Source organism: Lacerta agilis, chromosome 3, assembly GCF_009819535.1.
Source record: "Lacerta agilis isolate rLacAgi1 chromosome 3, rLacAgi1.pri, whole genome shotgun sequence".
In the NCBI taxonomy this organism is placed as follows: Eukaryota; Metazoa; Chordata; class Lepidosauria; order Squamata; family Lacertidae; genus Lacerta; species Lacerta agilis.
The window spans coordinates 70,780,369-70,805,254 of NC_046314.1; the positions used below are offsets into that span (position 1 = coordinate 70,780,369).

The 24,886-nt window shown below is 42.3% G+C and overlaps 1 protein-coding gene across 2 annotated transcripts in view; it reads left to right on the forward strand.

Moving 5' to 3' along the window:
* Nucleotides 1–12,743, forward strand: part of SMOC2 (SPARC related modular calcium binding 2) — a 140,885-nt gene extending 128,142 nt beyond the window's left edge. For both annotated transcript variants that reach the window (XM_033144214.1, XM_033144215.1), the window contains exons 10-13: nucleotides 4,918–5,011; nucleotides 9,080–9,354; nucleotides 10,156–10,196; nucleotides 12,654–12,743. In XM_033144214.1, the coding sequence (XP_033000105.1) occupies nucleotides 4,918–5,011; nucleotides 9,080–9,354; nucleotides 10,156–10,196; nucleotides 12,654–12,677 (434 nt within the window). In that variant the 3' untranslated portion in view covers nucleotides 12,678–12,743. The remainder of the gene's footprint in view (nucleotides 1–4,917; nucleotides 5,012–9,079; nucleotides 9,355–10,155; nucleotides 10,197–12,653) is intronic.
* The last annotated feature ends 12,143 nt before the right edge of the window (nucleotides 12,744–24,886 follow it).

Genomic DNA, 24,886 nt, shown 5'->3' on the forward strand with positions numbered 1-24,886 from the left:
TGCTGAAGGCTGTCCCAAGGGAACTTGTGGGCCCTTGTGGAGAGAGAGTGGGACAGGGCGCCGAGTATAGGAGGTGGAGGGGGCATCAGCCCCCTCAATATTAGGGGGCACGGGGCTCAGGCCCCCCAATATTGAGGGGGCTGGCACCCCCACCGCCCTGCCACTGGGTGAGTGCTCAGCAGTCAGGTGGGACGCACGAGGCCCAGTTGCATGTGATGTCATGCACACACGATGTGTGCCCCCCCCCCATGTTGGGCACAACTCGGTGCACCTTGAATGGGATGAAAAGTAGAAGAAGCTTGGGTGACATTCCATGAGAAACAGGAACAGTTTTCCCTCCCCCGTCATAGCACCACAAAATATTTTGCTGTGGTAGTCAAAAGAAGAGAGGAAAAATAGGAGTTCAATATATTAAAAGAAGCATGTCAATTTCATTTCCTCACCCCCAAATCTCAGGGTTGTACCCAATCTGTGTACATGCATTTCAGTAAATAATTCTGCACCCTGACTAGATCGTGGCAGCGAGGGCTGCAGAGTATACTGCATAAAGGAATGGCAGCCTTCCAGGTAGAAGAGGTGGAACAGATCACTCAGATATGGCTTGTACCTCTTGCCTGGGAAAAACCCAAACTAGATTCTATAGCTGATCACTACATCAGCTGTAATAAGAATGAGAACTTGGCAGAAGAATACTATGGGTTTTCCTCTTGGTTCAGTGGTGCAAGCCATTACTTGTGCGACTGCAGTTCAGTTCCACTCCTCTCTGGCAAGACGGGCAGAGCTGGCTGCCGCCACCCCACTTGCCAGAAAACTTTCACCACGCCTTTGGAAATGTCAAAATTCTGTTGTAGAGAGGAAAATTTTGGCGCCATGAATCCAATCTGTACAGAGATCTTAGCAAGGGATTCAGAGACGACTGTGTACTGTAGATCAGGCTGGATCCCTGCCATAGTTGTTCCTGGAACTGGCTGATTCCCCAAATATGAGGTGCCAGAACATCTGTCACCTCCCAACATTTTGTTTCCCTCAGTCCCACCCCACTCAGTATGGGGGATTTCCTCCTATCTCTCAGATCCAACAGCCTTGGAGAGCCAAAACACTAAACAGGTAGCCATTGTGATGAGTGACTCTCTGGATAATCTGTCACGGAAAGCACCTGGACCTGAACTGCATCAGTATGGCCAACCCTTTAAATCTCCTTCTGATTCTTGCAGCCTGGACAGTTTTCTCTAACCCTCATCTACTTTGTTATTATCTTAGCTCTTTTCTAGTGCTGGTTATCAGCCTTATTTCTATTAACATAACTATTTGTCATTCATTTGTAATTTAGCAAACTGTGCAGATTCTCATGCAATATCTTGGTTGCAAGAAGCAACCCATCTTTTATCATCACTGTGAAAATGCAAGAACTCAAATAACCCCTGTTTTGTTTTTGTTTTTTTGTTTTTAAATAAAAGCTCTACACAGGTTGATCCAAGGAGCATTTAAAACTCCAAATGATGTGAGCCTCAAAATATCTAAAAGAAAGCCTCCTTCCCTGTAGGCCAGCCCAGGAAATTCTGATCACTAGAAGAGGTCCTTCTCTTGGTTCAGCTACATTCAGAGGTTCAGGGAGGGTGGTGGTACATGAGAAGGCCTTCTCAGTGACAGTCCCAAGAATATGGCTCTCCCCACAGAGGCTCATCTGGCACCATCTCTTTACAGCTTCTGTCGATGGCTGATTTTGGTGCCTTCCTTATGACATGTTGTATGGATTATAATTCAGAGGTTATCTCCTGCGTTTCTTTTTATTATTTTCATCATGTTTAATTACACACCCTGAAGGACTGTTGTTACTAATACAAATGAGAATAATTATGTAATTGGCATGTTTCAAAAACAAGCAAATTATAGAGCTGGAATGGATCTCAAATGTCATCTAGTCCAACCCTAAATGTCATTAACCTGGTTCAACTCCTGAAGTTGATTCTAAAGAGCTGACTTTTGGCTAATGGCATGCTGGAAAAGTGGGTAGTTTCTACACGCACACACCTGAGTCTAGAAAGTAGAGATCATAGATCATAGAATCAGAGTTGGAAGGGACCCTGGGGATCATCTAGCTAGTCCAACCCTCCACAATGCAGGAATATGCAGTTGTCCCTTATGGGGATTGAACCTACAACCTTGGCGTTATCAGCACCATTCTTTAACCAACTGAGCTGTCAGAGGCCCCAAGAACAATTCCTATCCATTGCTTTATGGTGCCATTGCTAGAAGCAACCATGACTGTGGTCATTGATTTTTATTTTTATTTTTTATTTTATTTTTTATTTGCAGTACAGGATTGATGTTTTTGAACAGAAACAGATTATTCAGATAGGTCACTTGTTGTTTCTGCATAAATAGTAGGGATACAATTGTGTTGGTGCACCAGATAATCTATAGCAACAGCACCTTTCAAAATGCTGTCTGATGAACAACAGCCTTTCTAGGCAGACCTTATGTTATCCTTATTTTTACGGATTGAACTTTCCCCTGCAACATCCGTACTTCACAGAATATCACTTGTCATGTTTCTGTGGCCACAAATCCAGAATGTTCCCTTTTGTATAATTTTGATATGAGAACCATCCACGATTTTTAGATTATAAATTTTTAGTTGTGTCACTGGAGATTAAGTAGATTCTGTCAAATATAAAATATTTATTGGCTTTTGGAAAATGTTTCTTCTTGCCTAAGCATCCTTTAGTGTATTATTTAAAGGTATATATCATGACTTGTATCATTTGGAAATAGGTGCCATTAAAATACTGGGACTTACTTCCAAATAAACATGCATAGTGTTGAGGTACCTATTTGTTTGTTTCCCATTTTGTGCATAAGCAACTTTCTAAATTATTCTAATAGGCAGCAAATATTATTTGGGGTGCACATATACAATGAGTTAATTTATGCCATGGTGAGAGGAGGGTCTGCCGCCAACCACCACTGGGCAAATTTCAAATCCAAATTGATGTTTTTAATATTTCAGCTGACATGAACAGGGAAATATTACACTCCCACAGTTCTGTTGTCCTTATACCCAGTAGAAGGCTTTGGGGGAAGAAAGCATGGGAGTTGATTAAACATTTTCAACACCTCACAGTGCCTGTTAAACAGTGGGAGAAATGACTTGAAATCAAAAAGTCTTACATTATCTGGGAAAGTAATATTATATAATTCATCCTTTATAAAAGCCACAAACTGCTGTGTAGAAAGAATGGGTTACAATTCTGGTCAATTCTGTGTCAAAACACCAATCACAAGGCACTCCTTTTTCTTACAATATACGAAATTGGCACCAGACATTTTTCATTATTGTAACATTCCTCTAACAGTAATCTGTTTGGGTAAATTCCCCTGCACTAAAGAAATGTATCTAAAACCCAACATAACCGTTTCAGAAATCATTCTTAGCTCTGTAGCCATGCTCCTCCCAATAATTATCTCAACCACATAGCCATAACTGAACTGTTTTAAAAGTGGCAAAGTCTCCAGATAATATCTGAAGCCTAGAGCGTAAGTTGGCAGTATGAAGGCTGGGCTTCTCTGAGATTAAAAGGAGTCAGATGGAGGTTCTGAATGAACAGAAGATAGATTCTAGTCCTGTTCAGGCAATGCACATTCCTGAACAGGGAATGTAAACACCAGTAAGGGGAACAAGGGGTATGCCTGAGAGCCCCAATTACAACATCACGACATTCGCTGGCCACCACTTGCTCCACCTCTGACCTTTCTATATTTGTTACATGGGGTTCTTGATCACACAGATAAATTGATCACGCAAAGATCATGCCTTTCCACTCAGTACAGAAAAGTCAGGCTGACGTATGTGGGGCCTGGCATAAGAATGCTGGGTACAGGCCTGACATGCATGTCCTACATCTAGGGATGACATAGGGGGTGTGATTCAGTTTGCATCTAAAGGCAAACTTACCAGATTGGCACTTTCCAAAATGATGCATGAACCAAAACTCAGTGATCCTTCAAAATTTGCACATTATAAATTTTGTATTGCGGTTCTCCAGCCAAGCAGCATGTACCAAAATGTAGGTGCTCTGGTAAAATGTGTGTGTAAATGCATATATTAGTGAAAAGAACATTAAAATGCATTCTATTGGGGAATATTGCATTGCAAAAATGTGTATCTTAGGAATGCATTGCGAAAAATTGTATAACAGGAAAAATTGCGTACAAAAATGTGTGTAGTAGGAGAAATTCACAGTAAGACTCTGTTGAAATATCCTCAGGATGAACTTGAGAATGGGAAAATAAGAATCTGAAAGAAACCAAAATTGACACACCCACCCAACCCTACGAACACTCTTGTTCATGCTTACATTCCCTGTTCAGCCATAGCAACAGAAAAGGACTGGGAATTAGTATGAATTCAAGTACAGTCGTACCTCAGGTTACATACGCTTCGGGTTGCGTACTTTTCGGGTTACGAACTCCCATAACCCAGAAGTGTTTCCCGTTGCGCACCCAATCCGCGCGTGTGCAGAAGCGTTCTGCGCGCTTTGCGCATGCACAAAGTGTGTTTTTGGTGTTACATACGTTTCAGGTTACGTACAGTGACCCAGAATGAATTGAGTACGTAATCTGAGGTACCACTGTACTGAATATAACTCTTCCATTGAAATAATTGAGTTTACAAGTGCTTGACTGTGGCGTGATCGCCAAAAGAATCTGAACATGTAAGACATATAAAGCTCTGTTCAGAACTTGTGTTCTGTGCTATGAAGACAGCTCTGAACGCTACATGATTTGGACTACATCTGACCCTCAACATTCCCGAAATGTAAATGTGGCTTTGTATCCCACGTTTTAGTGCAGATGTACCCTCCCCCTCCTCACAACATGGACTTAAATAATGCAAGCAATCTGTTTCCATTTTAGGTTGTCCAGGACCCAAAAAGAATGAGTTCTTGACAAGTGTTTTGGATGCACTCTCCACAGACATGGTGCATGCTGTCTCTGATCCTTCCAGCAGGTGAGTTAGTTTGGCTCCAGTGCCCTGTGTGCTTTAGGAAGTAATTCTGGTTGTCACTTCTCTCTCTCTCTCTCTCTCTCTCTCTCTCTCTCTCTCTCCTCCCCCCTTTACTTTTGTGGAAGACAGCTAGAGCTTAATGACAGTTATCAAATATAATTTAAACCACAGCTCAACACTGATCTTTTAAATGAAAAAGGGATCAAGTAGAATATGAGCAGAGTGAATTCTCCCACTTCTGAGTAACTACAGCCTGCTCCCATACATTGGGGATTAAGAGGAAGGGCTTCCTTATAAAAGGGCATGACTTCTGCAGGTAGGCATGAGCCAAGTAATTTCCTTCCACCTTAGAAATTAATCACTGGCTCTTCTGAAATTTTTCCATTTAGAAAAGTAACAAGATGCAATGCAATGAATCCACAACATGGAGACTTTTGAAAGGGGGTTAGATTGAGAGTGTGCAATGAGTGCTCTGAAATGATCTGATGCTGTCACATAGGTAAATCATGAAGGAGGTGTGCCCTAGAGAGATATGATTTGGTTCACGTTTTAACATGAACCTACCTAGTTTGCACTTCCTGAAACAATGCATGAGCCATCCTTCGAAATTCACACATCTCCAAATTTTGCAATGCCGTTTGCCAGCAGAGTTTGCAATGCATACATCATGGGGAAAGCGTGCATAAAGATGCATAAATTTGTGAAAATAGTATAAAAAGTTCATTGCATTAGGGGACATTGCTTGCAAAAAATAAACCAGGGAGAAATGCACACTCAAATGCTGATGGATATTCTTTTTTCAAAACATGGCAAACATGTGGCAAACTGAACATAAGATCAGTTTTTAGTTGAGCAAACTGAATACCACCCAAAAATAGCACCCTTAGATCAAATTACTGTATCGGTTAGGATCATATAAACACAATGTGACGTTTCACTTTATCAGATCACTGAATTTTGGCAATGCCGCAAACAGTAGTGAGCAGTGAATTGGCATGGGTGACACACGTTGCTCTCCTGGCTTCCCAACACAGCAGAACACTACCATCTTCCAATAGAGTGAGGGGGAGATTGGTGCATGGCAGAGGAGGCACACACACACTAAACCTGAGCCTTGCCCCTTTTTCTCTTAGTAAGCAGCAGCTACCCACCATGTTGGGAAGCTGAGAGAGCAACAAAGCCCCGCCTGCGCTATCTCACTGACTGCTGCTGGTTGCAAGGATGTTTAAAAGCAAGGCTTCATCTTCCAAAGGTAGCAGACCACAGCCCCAACCTAGCTAAAGTTAGTTTTGACTAAATCCTATTGAAAGCAGTGGGAGTTGAGTTGGTCGCGATTAACCTGGGACTAAGACATAACTAGCTTTAGCTGGACGATAGCCAGCATGCTGAAATAAAAGACACCAAGCCGTTAGTCAAAGGCAGTGAAGTCATCCAATAAAGCATTTCATTTCGTTTTCTGCAGTGGGCAGTTTTACACTTCTCATGGAAAAGAAAATAGCCTCTGTTTCTCCCAGTAAAATTTATAAATTCATAAAAATATATTACATGCGATTCAGGCGCATTGGAAGTTGCCGGCTCTGTGCCAAGTGGAACACTCTTTCCTTTCTTGTAATGCAATGTGATGCCGTAAGAGCCATGATATAATTTTGAGCAACACACTTTGCTCATGTTGTGACTATTACTTTTGCCGCTGGGAAAGGTATTTCAGGGTCATTTTGGTTTTCGGACTCATGTTGCTGCAGCTCATTCACTAGCTGTTCACGTTCCTCACCTGTTTGGACTTTCATCACACCAGTAAAATGTATTTTTAAAACTTGTCCCTTTTTAGCAGTAACAAGCTCATGATCCACCCAAAATTGAGCATTAAGTCCGCTTAATATTTTGTGCATTGAAACCAAATGGGCTTATTAATATCCACAACAGTGGCTGGATTGTGCCCAATTATTTAAATTCAGTGGTGCATTTTAGAACTGAAGAGGCAGAATTCTGAGCTAGCTGAGAAATCTGATTAAGTTCTGGACATGTTTAGTTCTGGACATGCCTCCACTGTGTAAATCAGCTGCACTGATGTATTTGGTAATTCACTGGCTATGCAATCCTATACTGTATGTGTCTTCTCTGCGTCTCATGTAATTCAGAGGGTATATAAGTAGTCTGATTAGTTGGACATAAAACTATCCGAGCCAGTGTGGTGTAGTGGTTAAGAGTGGTAGACTCGTAATCTGGGGAACCGGGTTCGTGTCTCCACTCCTCCACATGCAGCTGCTGGGTGACCTTGGGCTAGTCACACTTCTTTGAAGTCTCTCATCCCCACTCACATCACAGAGTGTTTGTTGTGGGGGAGGAAGGGAAAGGTGAATGTTAGCTGCTTTGAGACTCCTTCGGGTAGTGAAAAGCGGGATGTCAAATCCAAACACTTCTTCGTCTTCTTCTTCATATTAAATTTCATAATCATCCTACCAAATGCATACAGTGAGCCTTTGCTTAGCTGTTAATCTTCCTATCTTGGTACAAGATTGTCAATTGCACTCTAGTTTTGCCTTTTGCAGCTTTAAGAGCACCTCCTCTTGATAGGCTGATTGCAGTGCAACAATAGGCTGAACCAAACAGAACCAAACCCAGCAGTGCCTTCACTGGCAAAGACAATGTTGACTCAACCGCTATGGCGCACCTCAGACCCAGGCTGGAAAGTGGGGGAAAGAGAGGCAGGCTGATGGTGAGGATGGCCAGGCAGAATGTCTGAAGGAGCATGGGGAGGGTGCTTGAGGAGTTAGAGCAGGCTTCCTCAAACTCGGCCCTCCAGATGTTTTTGGCCTACAACTCCCATGATCCCTAGCTAGCAGGAACAGTGTTCAGGGATGGTGGGAATGGTAGTCTCAAAACATCTGGAGGGCCAAGTTTGAGGAAGCCCAAGTTAGAGGTATCAACCAGAGTTGAGTTGAAATAGAGGAGGAGGAGGAGATGTGGTCAATGTGATTGGAGGAAGCTCAGGTGAAGGGAAGGAGGAGGCAGGGAAAGGTAAGGCTGAGATTAATCTGTGGGGATGAGTTGAAATGGAGGGGGAAGGAGCTTGAAGTGATTGGGGGTGAGCTTAGGTGAAGGGAAGAAGAAGAAAGAGAAGATAGGGTTGAGATCACTGGAAGCTGAGGTAAATCAGAGAGGAAGGAAACTATAAGGCTGGAGAGAAATGTAGGGAAAGAAGATGGGGCTGTTGATTTTTTGGAGAGCTGAGGTGGTTTGGGGGGTTGGGGTGAAATTGAGGAGGAGGAAAATATGGAGGTGGGGAATAGAGCAAGCAGGGGCCACCCCCTCCCCAGTATATTGACAGAATTATAATGAAGAAGATGCAGGCAGAGAGCCAGTTTCAGAGTATATAATACCACTTTTTGTTGGATGGGTTAACTGGGGGGGGGGGATGAGATTTTAATTTCAACTTGAGATGTCATGGCTGCTGTTGTTGTTACAGCAGCAGCCTAGGAGGTGATTGGAGTGAAGGCAAATGGTGGAAAAGCTTTCTTGACCTACATACTGCTAATAACCTTCCCTTGTAGCGCACAGCCATGAGCTGGGCATATGGGATTTCTGGGCATATGCTAGTTTGCAATCTTACTTGGGACGGGACATAAGAAGAGCCCTGCTGGACTGATTAGACCAAAGGTTGATCTAGTCATAGACTTGTAGAGTTGGAAGGGACCACAAGGGTCATCTAGTCCAACCCCCTGCAATGCAGGGATCCTTTGCCCAACACGGGGCCCTGTTTCCTACAATGACTAACCAAATGTCTATGGGAAGCTCAAAAGCAAGACATTAAGGGTAGAAATCCTCTCTTGGTGTATTGCCTCCATGATACTGGAAGAGCAGTGGCAAGGAAGAGGTCAAGCAAAATAAGTTGTGTATGTGGTGTTTTTATCAGATGCAAATCTGAGTATTCAGGGGGCTTCACAATGATTCCTCGTCCTGTTATTCCAGTAGCTCAAGCACCACAAATATGATGAAGGAATTGGGAGGGTCCAAGAGGGGAAACTGATAGTGAAGGTTTTATGCTCGCTTAATGGCCTATGTCTTTTGCAGGCTTTCAGAACCAGATCCTAATCACACTCTGGAGGAAAGAGTTGTCCACTGGTATTTTAAACAACTGGATAAGAATGCTAGTGGTGATATCGGCAAAAAAGAAATCAAGCCGTTTAAGAGATTCCTGAGGAAAAAGTCCAAGCCCAAGAAATGTGTGAAAAAGTTTGTGGAATACTGTGACGTGAATAATGACAAATCCTTAACGGTCCCAGAACTAATGGGTTGCCTGGGGGTTACGAAGGAAGATAACAAGGCGGACACAAAGAAACGTCATAGTAAGAAGATCTCCTAACCAGCTCTTTTATCACAGCTTTATGAGAAAGATATTGCATCTGGAGTTTCATAAGTTACTTGTGGAGAACTGGTTTTACGAAAGCCAGCAGACTAAACCACCCCTCCCAGCAATGCTTTTCCAGAGGTGACCTGCAGCAAAATGTTGCAGCATAGAGGGCTGCTTGTTCAGACCCACACCATTTCCTCCATTTCCCCACTCCACCCCACTGCCTTGGGTCAGTATTCCATTGCCACTGAGCACGCTCAGTTCCCAGTGGATTATTTAGGGTAGGAGGTGTTCCATGGCCATTAGATTTTTTTGTTTTTTAACCCTCTCTGAAGATTTTCTTGTACTTCTGCGAAGCTCAGGGTTTTCCCTGGCCTGCTAATATCTTCTTGTTTGGGGGTGTAATTGTTTTGGCTATATAAGTAACAACACTCACAGCTGGAACATCATAAATAGAGGAAATGATAAAGCTATATGCCACAACTGGGTTATGGAGTCCCATAAAAATCTGAAAGCTGCTGCTATCTTGTTTCAGATTTTGTGGTCTCTAGGGATTTAGGCAGGGGAGGACCCACCCAATTGGTGGTGGTGGTGGTGGTGGTGGTGGTGGTGTGTGTGTGTGTGTGTGTATGTATATATATATATATATATATATATATATATATATATATATATATATATATTGTAAAGCAATATCCTCATTTATTACATAGAAGTTTCGAATGTTTGATTAAGATCTTGCACAGAAACGATTCTTATGGTCAACTAATGTGCCATCTGTTTTCTTCCTTGACAGCTCCAAAAAATAATGGTGAAAGTACTCCTTCCAACAGGCAGGTAAGTGTAGAGAAGACACTTTTCCATTCTCCCGATAACTGTTTTTAGCCTTATCTAGTCTGCTTGTCTTGGCAGTCACATTCAGGACTAGCCCAAAATATTTCACTGCCTGTGGTAGATTACGTCCCTCAAGTCAAGGTACTGTATGCTTGTGAAACGTAGACCACTTATAAACGCCATCTCCAACTCCTCGAAAGAATCCATCAATGGTGTCTTGGAAAAAAATTACACATCACATGGGAAGACAGGTGAACTAATGCCAGTGTACTGGAAGAAGCAAAGATCGCCAGTGTTGAAGCAATGATTCTTCAACATCAGCTTCGTTGGACTGGTCATGTTGTGCAGATGCCTGATTATCGTCTTCCAAAGCAATTACTCTATTCCGAACTTAAAAATGGTAAGCGTGATGCTGGTGGTCAACAAAAGAGGTTTAAAGACTCTCTCACGGCAAATCTAAAGAAATGTAGCATAAACACAGACAACTGGGAAACACTGACCTGCGAGCTCTCCAGTTGGAGAACAGCCTTTACCAAAGGTGTCATGGACTTTGAAGATGCTCGAAATCAGGGAGAAACGTGCTAAGAGGAAGGCATGCTTGGCAAACCCTCACCACGACCAACTCCCACCCACAAACCTATGTCCCCACTGTGGAAGGACGTGTGGATCCAGAACTGGCCTCCACAGTCACTTATGGACTCACTTTTAAAATCATGTTTATGGAAGACAATCTTACTCAACTACGAGTGAATTTATATATATATATATATATAACTAGCCATCTTATGTCCTTTTATGACGTCCAGAATCAGCTGCCTCAGTCTGCCTAATGACAGGGCCAGCTCTGGTACATTCTTACAGAAAAGTCACCTCTTAAAGGGATTTTTTTAAAAAATAAAATAAAAAATAGTCCTCTAGTATCATTTGCTTGATGCTACATTGCCACATCCAAAAGCCAGCAATTAATTTAGTGTAGGCTTTCACACCTTTGGTAGAAGCTCACAGCTAAGAAAATGTGCTTATTTCTCCTCTGCTGAAGAAAGGGCCCAGAGGCTTAACTCCCCTCACATACCTTATGATTTAAACAAGGCAGTCTGAAAACAATTACTGTGGTAGAAGTCCAAACCATTCAAAAGGTTATTTCAAGTATATAATAGCTGTTGCTGCCCCATGTGCTGCACACAGCTCTCAACGCATAATATATACCTCTCTCTCTCTCTCTGTCTCTCTCTCTCTCTCTCTCCCTTTCCTGTAATCTGATAACAACATGTAACTTATATAGTGAAACAGTTCTGTCATTTCTGGGTTTCTGCTCCCCCCCCCTTACGTTTATTTGATTTGATTTCTTTAAATATTTTTGCTGACTCAGTCTCAATTATTTTAAAAGCTGGTGCTGTGAAATGATAGCCTTGAAATGGTCCTCGTTGTGCAAACCATCTGTTGGCAGTTAACCGCTGCAGCGACGCGAGGCTATGAAGGTACCTCACAGATGCCAAAGGTGGCTTTCATCACGAGGGCTCGTGCTTGAAAGGAAGGCATTGGAAATGAATATGCCTGACAAGGAATGGTTTTTAAAAGAAACCACCCACCTCAAACGAGAACAATCAGCTCCATTTCCATCGGGGAATGGGCAATAGGGGGTGATAATAAGCGCACTAGCATTTTCTATTTCGCCAAGAGTTGATCTACGAGTTGTGGAGAATTAGGTGGTAAACTGAAGTGACAGAATTCTGGGCTGGAACACTTTTTAGACTGTAGGTGAGAGGTTGTATTTTTGAATGCTCCCTCGTGGAAAAAGCTCACTACATGTGGAAAACGTAACACATGAGAGAGAGGGCAAAGCTAAGAAGAAGAAGAGTTTGGATTTGATATCCCGCTTTTCACTACCCGAAGGAGTCTCAAAGCGGCTAACATTCTCCTTTCCCTTCCTCCCCCACAACAAACACTCTGTGAGGTGAGTGGGGCTGAGAGACTTCAGAGAAGTGTGACTAGCCCAAGGTCACCCAGCAGCTGCATGTGGAGGAGTGGAGACGCGAACCCGGTTCCCCAGATTACGAGTCTACCACTCTTAACCACTACACCACATTGGCTCTCCCCACATTGCATAGAGAGTTGGGTTTAAAAACACACATCAGGAATAAGGAAACTGTGGTTTTTCACATGTCGTTGGACTACAAATATCGTCATCCCTAACCATACTGGCAGGGGTTGATAGGAGTTGGGAGTCCAGCAACATCAGGGAGTTCACAAGTCCCCCATCCCAATTTTACCTGCAGGAGTAATCAGACCTCTGATATCCCACCTGTGATCTCAAGAGGACTGTACCACAGAGCATGTTCTAGACGGACTGTGATATATTTTTATTTGTGTCTATGATATCAGTATATCAATTGTTTATTGCTGTAATGCATATGACAGCAATCTATATGTGACTCTGTTTTTTCAAAATTTCTTTGGCAGCAAACCTCAAAGAAACAAGGCTGAACACTTCATGTCCAAGGCAGATCTTTCAGATGCATGGGAGACTCCCTCACCAAAAGGCAATTAAAAGAAGAAGAAAAGAAACCCAACAACCGTAGTATTTGCACTTTGTACTTTAAATGTAAATTCACTTTGTAGAAATGAGATATTTAACAGACATTTAAGAGAATCTGTGAAAATGTAGTAACAGCTTGTTTTTAAACAATTATCACATACAATGTATGTGCCTTTTATTGTCTGAAATCTGTACGTGTTGGAGGTGTAAAAGTTTGCATTTAATCTTTTTTTGAAAGAAGAATGTTCAGTTGGACATTAACATAGAAACTAGTCTTGTAGTATTTTTCTGTTCAGTAATTTTGCTTGTTTTCTACATAACTATTGATTTTTTTTATGAAGTTATACTGAAAACCTGCTCATTTCAAAGTCTACTGTACTCATAACTTTAATTAATCTGTGTGTTAAGGTTGCATGTTCCTTAGGCTTAAACCAAGAATTGGAAATTGTTGTTGACTTCTCGTGCACCTTATATAAGCAGAGGAACCTTTTCTCTGTTGGTGTTTAGAGCGTTAAAAAAAATGGTGTTGACTTTCTCCAGAGCACAGTTGTACAACAAGAATGCAACCACTAATTGATTGGGAAAAAAATCTTCTGTAGATTTTCCTCTGTATTCCCTCCCCCCCTTTAGAGGACATCAGTATAATATATATTTTTCTTCCCCATTCTTCCTGCTTTTGGGTAGGTTTAGTCAGCCATTAAACTGGCAAGTATGTGGTGTCACTCAAAACAAAATCTGCCAAGCCCCAGAATAGACATAATAAGGCAATAAAGGGGCACAATTGTTCAGTATTGTAAATCTAATTATAAGGAGACAAAGAAGGTAGAACAGGCTTGTCAGTCTTTTCTTTTTCTTACACTTGGCTGAGCTGTGATATGCAACTTGCGGTGCCCCGGGATCTACAAAAAGGTAAAACTATCACTTGAACAAATTATGAACAGTTACTTTAGGGAGGTGCAGTCAGCACAAGCTGCCCCTTAGGGCATCATTCTTGCCATCTGGGAGATGTTCTTACAAGTTTTTCATACCTTTCCTATCATTTGGAGGGAGTTTTCTTTTTTCACCCCTTTCCTGGAATGCCTGAAGGAAAGAGAACTTGCAGATGTGAACTTGATGGCAAGATCATTTGAAAGAACAAAAAATAATAATAAAGCACTTTCGCTTCAGACCTTGGACAGCAATAAATTATACAGTAAGCAGCCAGAGACAACAGTATGTAGGGTAGGGATCCCAAGGGTCATCTACTCCAACCCCCAGCAATGCAAGAATCTCAGCTAAAGCATCCATGACAGATGGCCACCCAATCTCTGTTTAAAAACCTCCAACGGAGGAGAGACCACCACCTCTCATGGGAGTCTGTTCCACTGTCAGAAAATTTATCCAAAAAATGTTTAGCTGGAATCTCCTTTCTTGCAACTTGAAGCCATTGGTTCGAGTCCTACCCTCCAGAGCAGGAGAAAACAAGCATGCTTTCTCTTCCATGTGGAAGCCCTTAAGATATTTGAAGATGGCTATCATATCTCTTCTCAGTCTCCTCTTTTTCTAGGCTAAACATACCCAGCTCCTTCAAGTGTTCATCATAAGGCTTAGTTTCCAGACCCTTGATCATCTGGGTTGTCCTCCTCTGCACACGTTCCAGCTTGTCAACATCCTTCTTAAATTGTGGTGCCCAAAATTGGACACAGTGCTCCAAGTGTTAAGGCAGAATAGAGTGGTACTATTACTTCCCTTGATCTGGACACTATACTTCTGTTGATGCAGCCTAGAATAGCATTAGCATTTTTTGCTGCTGTTGTCTTATGTTAAGCTTGTGGTCCACCAAGACCCCTAGATCCTTTTCACATGTACTCCTAGTAAGCCAGGTGTCCTCCATCCTATATTTGTGCATCTGGTTCTCCCTGCCTTAGTGCAGAACCTTACATTTGTCCCTACTGAAATTTATTTTGTTAGCTTGCGCCCAGTTCTCCAATCTGTTAAGGTCCTTTTGAATTCTGATTTTGTCTTCTGCAGCTTTAGCTACCCTTCCCAGTTTGGTGTCATCTGCAGATTTGATGTGCATCCCATCAATTCCTTTATCCAGGTTGTTTATAAAGACATTGAACAACAACGTGCCCAGGACAGAACCCTGTGGCTTCCCACTTGTCACCTTTTTCCAGGCTGATGAGGAACCATTAATGAGTACCCTTTAGGTTTGGTCAGTCAACCAGCTACAAATTCGCCTAACAGTTATCTCATTCAACCCACATTTTACCAGCTTCCTCACGAGAATTTCATGGGGGACTTTGTCAAAAGCCATATTAAAATCAAGATACACTATGTCCACAGCCTTTCCCTGATCCACCAAGTTTGCAATTCCATCAAAAAAAGAAAACAGATTGGTCTGGCATGGCTTTTTTTTTTTTTGAGAAACCCATGCTGGGTCTTCATAATCACAGCATCCTTTTCTAAATGCTCACAGACCATCTGTTGAATTATCAGTTGGGGTGTGGGTGTGTGAAGTGGATTATTGTGATTGTAACAATGAGCAGAAATCTCTTTAGTGTTTTTTTTTTAAAGAACAAGATACATTTGAACAATGTGTAGAATAGCTGTTGGCTAATTTTGTTCTGGCTCAGCCTCTGTTACATTTATATCTGCATCTATAGCTGCATGATAATATACTGCTGGGTGACTTTGTACTCATTGGAATTGGGCAAAAGAATATGGATCTTGTGGCTGGAGGCTTGAAGAGTAAAGAGAAGGGAACAAAAATCCTATTGTATGTTTATCTTTGTGTAAAGAAGCAAACATTTTTACTCGGAATTTATTTGATATCTTTTTTATAATGCTAAACTCTGAATTTAATCTGTTTAGATTAAAAGTGTAGTATGCTCTGAAACTTACTCGGTTTGGTTATTATCCTAGGGCATATAAATAACCACAACATTTGGTTCCTCTTACCATTCACACATGCTTTTCCAGGAACATCCACAGAATGTTCAAGGTCCTGTGAGAGAGAACAGGCATGTACTAAGGGTCACACCATACTATTGGCTGAATACACAGTAACAAGCTGAGACACTTACTGCATAATAAACTTGCTTCCATTGACAAGTCATGCTCTCACACCATACCAGAGCTAGCAGATAGGTGATTTCACACCAGCAAGCTGTCACTGGATAGTCATAATTGCCACATATGGCTGTGTGAACAATAAGCAGAATTTTTTTCACTTCATTAAAATGAGACATGCAGAAAAACACATGGAATAGATGGTGGTTATAATCAGATCCTAGCTTACATCTCTATTTGAAAACGCTTCATTGCAAATCAAAATTTAAATGGAATTTTTAAAAATTAATTTTCAGCAGCAGAATGATTCGGTTCAACGATTTTGTTGAAATATGGCACCCTTTTATAAGATACTCAAATTAACATTCAGATGACTCGCATCCACAGAACTCCACAGAACTCACAAACAAAGATTATGGCAAAATTTGATCAATTAATCTTCTGTTAACAAAATCGTCCACATCACTTGGGGTTAGTTTTTCAGATAAGCCAGTTGTCCAGACATTCTGTCACCAACGTGTGATGTAGGACCTTCCTGTTCTGTGCTACGAGTAGTCGTGCAGCCACCTGGTAGTAAGTGATAAGTTCCTTATATTGCAGATTGAGCTGATCTTCTTTTAATATTGTTAAGAAACCCAGATTTGGAGTACGATGTACATGCTGATTTGTAATATAGCTTATATTTCCACAAATACTCGTACCCAGAAAAGCTGCACAAGTTCCAAATTGCCACATCCATAGCTGTATGTAGAGTTGTAGGGTATCTGTTTGGAAGACTGAAAACTATAGGAAAATGCGAAAAGGGAAAAAAAAACTGATAAAGATGGCTATGTCACCCGAAATCATGTAGCTTCGCTTATCTCAGATGTTCTGTAGTAAAGCATGGTTTAATTGAGGTTATTGAGCTCTTCCTTAACAAAGACAATTAAGATGTACACCTGACATATTTACACTAAGGTATTATGTAACTGCTTTTCTTATATTAGAAACCCGTGTCAAAAAAAGCCCCTTTAATGCAGAAAAATGAAAGGTTTATTGCTTTGGATTTGTTTGCTTTTTTATTAAAAAAAAAGGCAAATTGATGTAATTAGGGGGTAATTACTTTGACATTAAATACAAACCAGTTAACTTTATTGATGCCTGAAAAGTTAGACTGATTACAGTAAATGACTGATGCAAACTGTGCACACCGTCCTAACTATTTTATTGCATTTTTGTTAAGCAAAAGCACATGTGTAAAGCATTCAACAAACAGAACTTTTTTTTTCTTCCTCTGCCAAAAGCCCCCCATGTTGCAAATCTGCATGATCTAGGACTCCCTAAGTAAGTATCAGAAACTGCCAGTGGATGGAACCCCAGCCACTAACTACTGATTTATGATATCTTCTTCTCCACGTCTCACCTCACTAAACCTCAGAACTGGCTCAAGGTTTTTTTTGCCATCCCTGACAAATAATAATATTAAATTGCCCTTGTGATTTTTATTTTTATTTTGTATCGTGAGCAGTGTAACAGAAGCAAAATAGGGATATGCTAGTTTCTCATTATTTACTTACATTTCTAAACCACCAACATACATGACAATGTAGTACAGAAGCATCAAAAACCATTAAATTATATCCTTAGACTCAAACTTAAAGAATAACCTTAAGTAACAACAACAACAACAACAACAACGATAATTTATTATTTGTACCCAACCCATCTGGCTGGGTCCCCAGCCACTCTGGGTGGCTTCCAACAAATATTAAAAATACATTAAAATGTCACACATTGAAAACTTCCCTAAACAGGGCTGCCTTCAGGTGTCGTCTAAATGTCAGGTAGTTGTTTATCTCTTTGACATCTGAAGGAAGGGCATCCCACAGGGCGGGCGCCACTACCGAGAAGGCCCTCTGCCTGGTTCCCTGTAGCTTTGCTTCTCGCAGTGAGGGAACCGCCAGAAGGCCCTCGATGCTGGACCTCAGTGTCCAGGCAGAACGATGGGGGTATACTGGGCCAAGGCCATTTAGGGCTTTAAAGGTCAACACCAACACTTTGAATTGTGCTTAGAAACATACTGGGAGCCAATGTAGGTCTTTCGGGACTGGTGTTATATGGTCTCAGTGGCCGCCCCAGTCACCAGTCTAGCTGCTGCATTCTGGATTAGTTGTAGTTTCTGGGTCCCCTTCAAAGGTAGCCCCACATTGAAGGGGTACTGCACATTGCAGTAGTCCAAGCGGGAGATAACTAGAGCATGCTCCACTCTGACAAGACAGTCCATGGGCAGGTAGGGTCTCAGCCAGCGTACCAGATGGCCCTGGATACAGAACTGACCTGCGCCTCCATGGACAGCTGTGAGTTCAAAATGACTCCCAGGCTGCGCACCTGGTCCTTCAGGGGCACAGTTACCCCATTCAGGACCAGAGAGTCCTCCACACCAGCCTTCACCCTGTCCCCCAAGAACAGTACTTCTGTCTTGTCAGGATTCAACCTCAATCCATTAGCCGCAATCCATCCTCCAACCACCTCCAGGCACTCACACAGGACCTTCACTGCCTTCACTAGTTCAGATTTAAAAGAGAGGTAGAGCTGGGTATCATTGATGGACACCCAGCCCAAAACCCCTGATGATCTCTCCCAGCAGCTTCATGTAGATGTTAAAAAGCATGGGGGAGAGGACGGAAACCTGAGGCACCCCACAGGTGAGGGCCCTGGGGTCTGAACACTCATCCCCCACCACCACTTTCTGGACACAGCCCAGGAGGAAGGAGTGGAACCACTGTATAACAGTGCCCTCAGCTCCGAGCTCCTCTAGACAGTCTAGAAGGATGTTATGGTTGATTGTATCAAAGGCTCACCCCCCCCCCCTCTTTTTGATGTCTTCTGCTTGGGCCACTGAGTTTCAGTTAAATGGCCTTTCCTCATATCCAGCTCTGTAATTCTGTGCAATCTCTCTGTGTGTGTGTTTTTAATCCCTTTCCCTTCATGTACACACAGAGACCTTTCCATGCAGTCTGTCTGCATCACTAGCAAAAATTAGGCAGCAGACTGGAGGGCACAATTAAAGCATTTGAATAATACATTTTGTTGCCAGATGAAGATAATACCAATGGTACGGCTGGTATAAAATTAATTCAATAATGATAACAAATAACTGACAGGTGAAATCACCATCTTGTTTGAAATCTGATATAATTATTGTTGTATTTATAACATCCCAGCATTGGTGGTGTCATTTGCATTTTCTGCGTCAGGTGGGTCTCTGTTTCCACTTCTCCTTTTCAATCTGTTCTTGAAATCCAGCTTCATCCCCTTATCAATTGACCTGCTTACTTCTTCTCTCCCTTCCGAATCCTGTTATCATTCAAATAAATGCATTCTGATTGAAACAATGTAAATACACACGACAACATCCCAGCACCAATTATAAGAGTGCTTCAACTTTCAATTATTTCAATGGCACTTATATGCAACACTATGTACACAAAACATTTGCTTATGGCTTTATCTATTTCCAGATAGTCTTTCCAGATCACACTTCCTTTGTCCCCTTTTCTGCTTTCACAATCCCATTTATCTCCCCGAGTCTTTGAGGCCGGGGCAGGGATATAAATAAATAAAGCAGCTTATGTGTCATTGCCATTCCCCACCCCATAGAGCTCGGAAAGGAGGGAAATCATGTTGAGTTTTCAGGAAACATCCCCACCCCACCCCCAATCTAATATCAAAGCTATGCTATGAAACAAGATTAAGAACCATCGCCTTGATGCATACATCAAAATGTTAAACCTTTATGGCATCTTTCTGAATTTCAGTTTAAGACAAAAGTGCCTGAGCTGAGAGGAATGAGAATAATAATTTAAAAAAAAAACCACAGAGATGTGTCTGGGAGTTACATGCCAACAGGAGTACCATCTTTCCACCACCTACTGTCAATTCACATAGCAGAAAATCATAGTTACTCTCTCGGCAGCAACACATGATAGCACATCATCTGTAAAGAATGCCTGCTGTTTAATCTACTGCAGCTGTGAGCCACAGTGTTCTCTCCTTTGCATCTGCGCTTTAGCAAAGGATCCCTGAAAACAAAACAAAGTAGACCCCTTTCTCGGATACATCTGCATAAGATGCCCCATCTGCTACTGCTGCTTTGGTGACCACCCACCAGTCAGTGAAACCAGCCAACCAGGGATTATGTACTGAGTTTAATGATGGCGTATTACTATCTATTCAATCAATTTAGTGGATGCCGCTAAGGGGAAATGAAACCTGTGGCGATCACCCAAACTTAGGATTGGCATAGAAGGAGTTAAAAGGAATAACCAGTAAGAAACTTTAGGGGGCGGAGTTATGTGGGCTATATAAACCCCTCCCGGGGAAGGAAGGGGGTCTTTGGGCTGGTCTTTTGTCGGGGTCTTGGTCTTTGTCTGGGGGCCTGTTGTGGGTATTGAGAGGATGGAAGGAGGGTGGCAAGGGAAGGAGTAGGAACAAGGGCGGGAGAAATTGTTGGGCACTGTTGTTAACAAGAACACAACCAAGAAAGAACTGTTTATTCAGAAACCACATGTTTATGTACTAAACTTCAAATAAAACAGTTTTGTTCCAATATTCTCCTTGACTGAACTGAGTGAAGTAAATACCAGACAGACTGGTTGGTGGCAGCGGTTAATTAACAAAGTGGTGAGCGCAGGTATCAACGGACCGTTAAACGTCTGGGGGACCTGTGCAGGTTGAGCGAACCGCCACAAAGCCCTCTAGAGCAGTGGTTCCCAACTTTTGGGTGGGCCATGCCCCACCTAAGCACCTCTAAAACCCTGATGCCCCCCGTGACATATAATTCTTATTATTCAAGTGGAGGAACCCTAAAAGGCCATTAACTTGGTCTGACTCATTCTTGAATTGCCCCCCTTAAAAACCAAATCAAATTCCCCCCTTAAAAATCAAATTGCCCCCCCTGTGGGGTGTGTGCCCCACGTTGGGAACCACGGCTGTAGAGTGAAGGCAATGCTTCCTGTAATGGTTGCATAGGCAACCCTGACAAATTAGTGCCCATGCCAAGAATTTAACAGTTCCTCAGACTAACTCTCACAGACATTCACCCCCCCCCAAAAAAACTCTCACCTCCCCATTTTAGCTCAAGGCTAAGGGCATACCTTGCCTTAAACGTCCCACACGTGACTTCAGCACAATGCAAGGGCTAACCTGCAACCTGCAGGAACGGTGAAGTGATTTCCAGAGAAGCTTTGGAAACCAGCAGTCTCAAACCAGGTGTCATTTATCTTATTTATTTAAGATATACCGCTTAACCATTAAAACTCCCGATAAAACCATAAGTTAAAAAGCAATTGACCGAATTCCCACCCACCAAAAAGGAAGTAGAATCAGCATTTTAATAAAATCCACATAATGAAATAAAACTACATGTTAAAATTCATGTCAAAATTACATGTCTGGATAGGCTTGCCTAAACAAAAAAGTATTTAGCAGGCGCCACAAACAATACAGTGAAGCTGCTTGTCTAATACCAATGTATTATTCATTTCCCTACAGGTTCTCTCATCAAGGATGTTTGCTAGGGAATGTTGAGGGAACTGGGAAGATAATTATCAGCAGCACTTGGGTGAGCTCAGGGCAAACTAGGAAGTAGGACTGAGTATCAATCCATGAGTCAGGTCTGTAGACAGGCAGCGGCACTTTGTTGTTGTTGTTCAGTCGTTCAGTCGTGTCCGACTCTTCGTGACCCCATGGACCAGAGCACGCCAGGCACGCCTATCCTTCACTGCCTCCCGCAGTTTGGCCAAACCCATGTTAGTAGCTTTGAGAACACTGTCCAACCATCTCATCCTCTGTCGTCCCCTTCTCCTTGTGCCCTCCATCTTTCCCAACATCAGGGTCTTTTCCAGGGAGTCTTCTCTTCTCATGAGGTGGCCAAAGTACTGGAGCCTCAACTTCAGGATCTGTCCTTCTAGTGAGCACTCAGGACTGATTTTTTTGAGAATGGATAGGTTTGATCTTCTTGTAGTCCATGGGACTCTCAAGAGTCTCCTCCAGCACCATAATTCAAAAGCATCAATTCTTCGACGATCAGCCTTCTTTATGGTCCAGCTCTCACTTCCGTACATTACTACTGGGAAAACCATAGCTTTAACTATACGGACCTTTGTCGGCAAGGTGATGTCTTTGCTTTTTAAGATGCTGTCTAGGTTTGTCACTGCTTTTCTCCCAAGAAGCAGGCGTCTTCTAATTTCGTGACTGCTGTCACCATCTGCAGTGATCATGGAACCCAAGAAAGTGAAATCTCTCACTGCCTCCATTTCTTCCCCTTCTATTTGCCAGGAGGTGATGGGACCAGTGGCCATGATCTTAGTTTTTTTGATGTTGAGCTTCAGACCATATTTTGCACTCTCCTCTTTCACCCTCATTAAAAGGTTCCAGCGGCACTTAGATTTTTTTTTTTAAAAAAAAACAGGGTTGCCTTCAAACTGTTATTTTGTGGAAGGGATTTGATTGCATTATTTGAACTGGGTGATAGAAGAAATTAGGCCAGCATGGTATGGAAATGGGTGGTGGAAAATTACCGGTAATCTCCCCTATGTTTGAGACCACAAATGATTTTTTCATCAGCGATATCTATACAGTCGTACCTTGGTTGTCAAACGGAATCCGTTCCAGAAGTCTGTTCAATTTCCAAAAACGTTCAACAACCAAGGAGCGGCTTCCGATTGGCTGCAGGAGCTTCCTGCAGCCAATCAAAAGCCACGCCAGACGTTCGGCTTCCAAAGAACATTCGCAAACCAGAACACTCACTTCCGGGTTTGCAGCGTCCGGGAGTCAAAACATTCGAGTCGCAAGGCGTTCGGGATCCAAGGTACGACTGTATATCCGTAATGTGAGGTTGGAAAAATAAGCACAAGAAATGCTATTAAGATATACTACCTTTTTGCTATTTCATCTTAAACATATTTAAGAGGAAGCCTTTGAAGATTGCTTTGAATCCTGGGACTCATCTAGACTCGTAAAGCAAAAGTGCTGTGTGTTTGTGATATAACATTGTGCCACCGGATGGCGATGTGGAGTCCACGCTTTTCTGTACCTGTTTTCCCTGTTTAAATTTACAACACTTTAAACTGAAAAGCTTCTTTGATGTGTCTGGATCCAGTCCGTGTCTGGATCCATCCCTAGTCTCCCCACCCTCCTGTAACAGAATCTCAAATGCTAAATACCATTTGTGAAAGATCAGTTTTAAAAAGTGGTAGAATATATGAAAGAGATCAAATGTATGAAAAAGCTGCCTCCAAGAATGCAGAGAATTTAAATTGTTCTCCGGGAGACAAGAAGCAGGTGCTGACTCAGGTTCAGAGGTTGCTGATTTCATTGCAGTTGTTGTTCACATTGGTTCACACAAGTCAGAAAGGGGAATCCATCCCACCTGTCAAAGCATTGAACCTGCCCAAAGGTTTGTGGTTGTAATTAGGAAACTGGCCCACTAGCCAGTTACAAAACCCCAGCGCTGCAGTCAAATCAAGATTTCCAACAACAACTCACAGACCAAGGCAGACACATAGCCATACCTAGTGGCTCAGATTTTCTTTTTTTCTTTTACATATTTTTATTAAAGATTTCTTGGTTTACAAAAGTATGTGCCATGTCTCTTTTTTCAAGTTACATTTTCCACAGATCAGTTTCATTTGTTGAGACATTGGTGTTACATTAGGAAGAAAAGGGGGAAAGAGGTGGAGGGGGCCATGGTGAGTGGGGGTGGGGTCAGGTGGCGATGTTTCTATTCTACTTAATGTATGTGTGGGGTTTTGTGCCAGCGTCGCTTGTGTGGGTTCTCCTTACTATTTGCTTGTATTCCTTTGTGGTGAGAGAGGTTGGGGGTGGCCTAGGGTGTGGTTGGTTGTCTTTGATTGGCTGTGGTGAACTTTGTTTTCCTGTGTGAGTGGGGAGGGTGGGTGTTTTTGGATCAGGTTAGCCATATTGATTGGTATGCCATTGGCGAATTCTTGTTGTTGTCTTGTTGGGCTGTGTATGTGATATAACGGAGCCATACTGGGGTGAAGGCATCTTCTTCTATTTGTCCCCGTGTCAGTTTCAGTTTATTAGTTAGTTTTTTCTAATAAGGCTGGTTCCCATACTATTTGATACCATTGGTCATGGTATCAAATAGTATACCATGCTGCTGGGTGACCTTGGGCTAGTCACACTTCTCTGAAGTCTCTCAGCCCCACTCACCTCACAGAGTGTTTGTTGTGGGGGAGGAAGGGAAAAGGAGAATGTTAGCCGCTTTGAGACTCCTTAGGGTAGTGAAAAGCGGGATATCAAATCCAAACTCTTCTTGGTCCATGCTTACTCCTGACAGGTCTCTCTAGTGTCTGGCTATGATGTTTCTGGCTGCTGAGAGTAGGTGGGTTATGAGCTCTTTGTGATGTGGGTGGGCATTATTATCTTGGAAGATGTTTAGTAGGGCCAGTTCTGGGATGACTTCTAATACTTGCTTAGTTATTTTGCATATACAGTGGTACCTCAGGTTATGTACTTAATTGGTTCTGGGTTGCCGTTCGTAACCCGAAAAGTACGTAACCCGAAAATCACGCTTTGCGCATGCGCGAACTTTGCAGAATGCCTCTGTGTATATGCGGATTGTGCGTGTGCCGAAAAACACTTCTGGGTTACCGGAGTACGTAACCCGAAAATAAGTAACCCGAAGTGGACGTAACCCGAGGTATGACTGTACCTAGTGGCTCAGATGAACCTTAGCTGATTTCACTGTCAAAAGAGAGAGGCAATAAATTCTACCCAATGTGTCCCAATGGCTGTGCGTTTCCAGCCATTTCACTGCATGGCCAACGCAGAAGCCTTTGCTGAATCCAAGGAGGCAAATAATATTTAATGAAATTTTGAGAGCAGAAACCACCATATATTTCTAAATTCAGAGCAGATTTGTACAGGATGAGGAAATCCGAACCACAACAAAGATGGGTTTCCTTTTGTATTTCTCTTTTATGCAGCAAAGCTGTGAGCAAAATATAATTAGACTTTTCGAAAAAACTCATTGCATCAATAGATCCGCATAAGACTTGGCTGATACTCTGCCGTATAATATTTGCTTTAATCAACACAT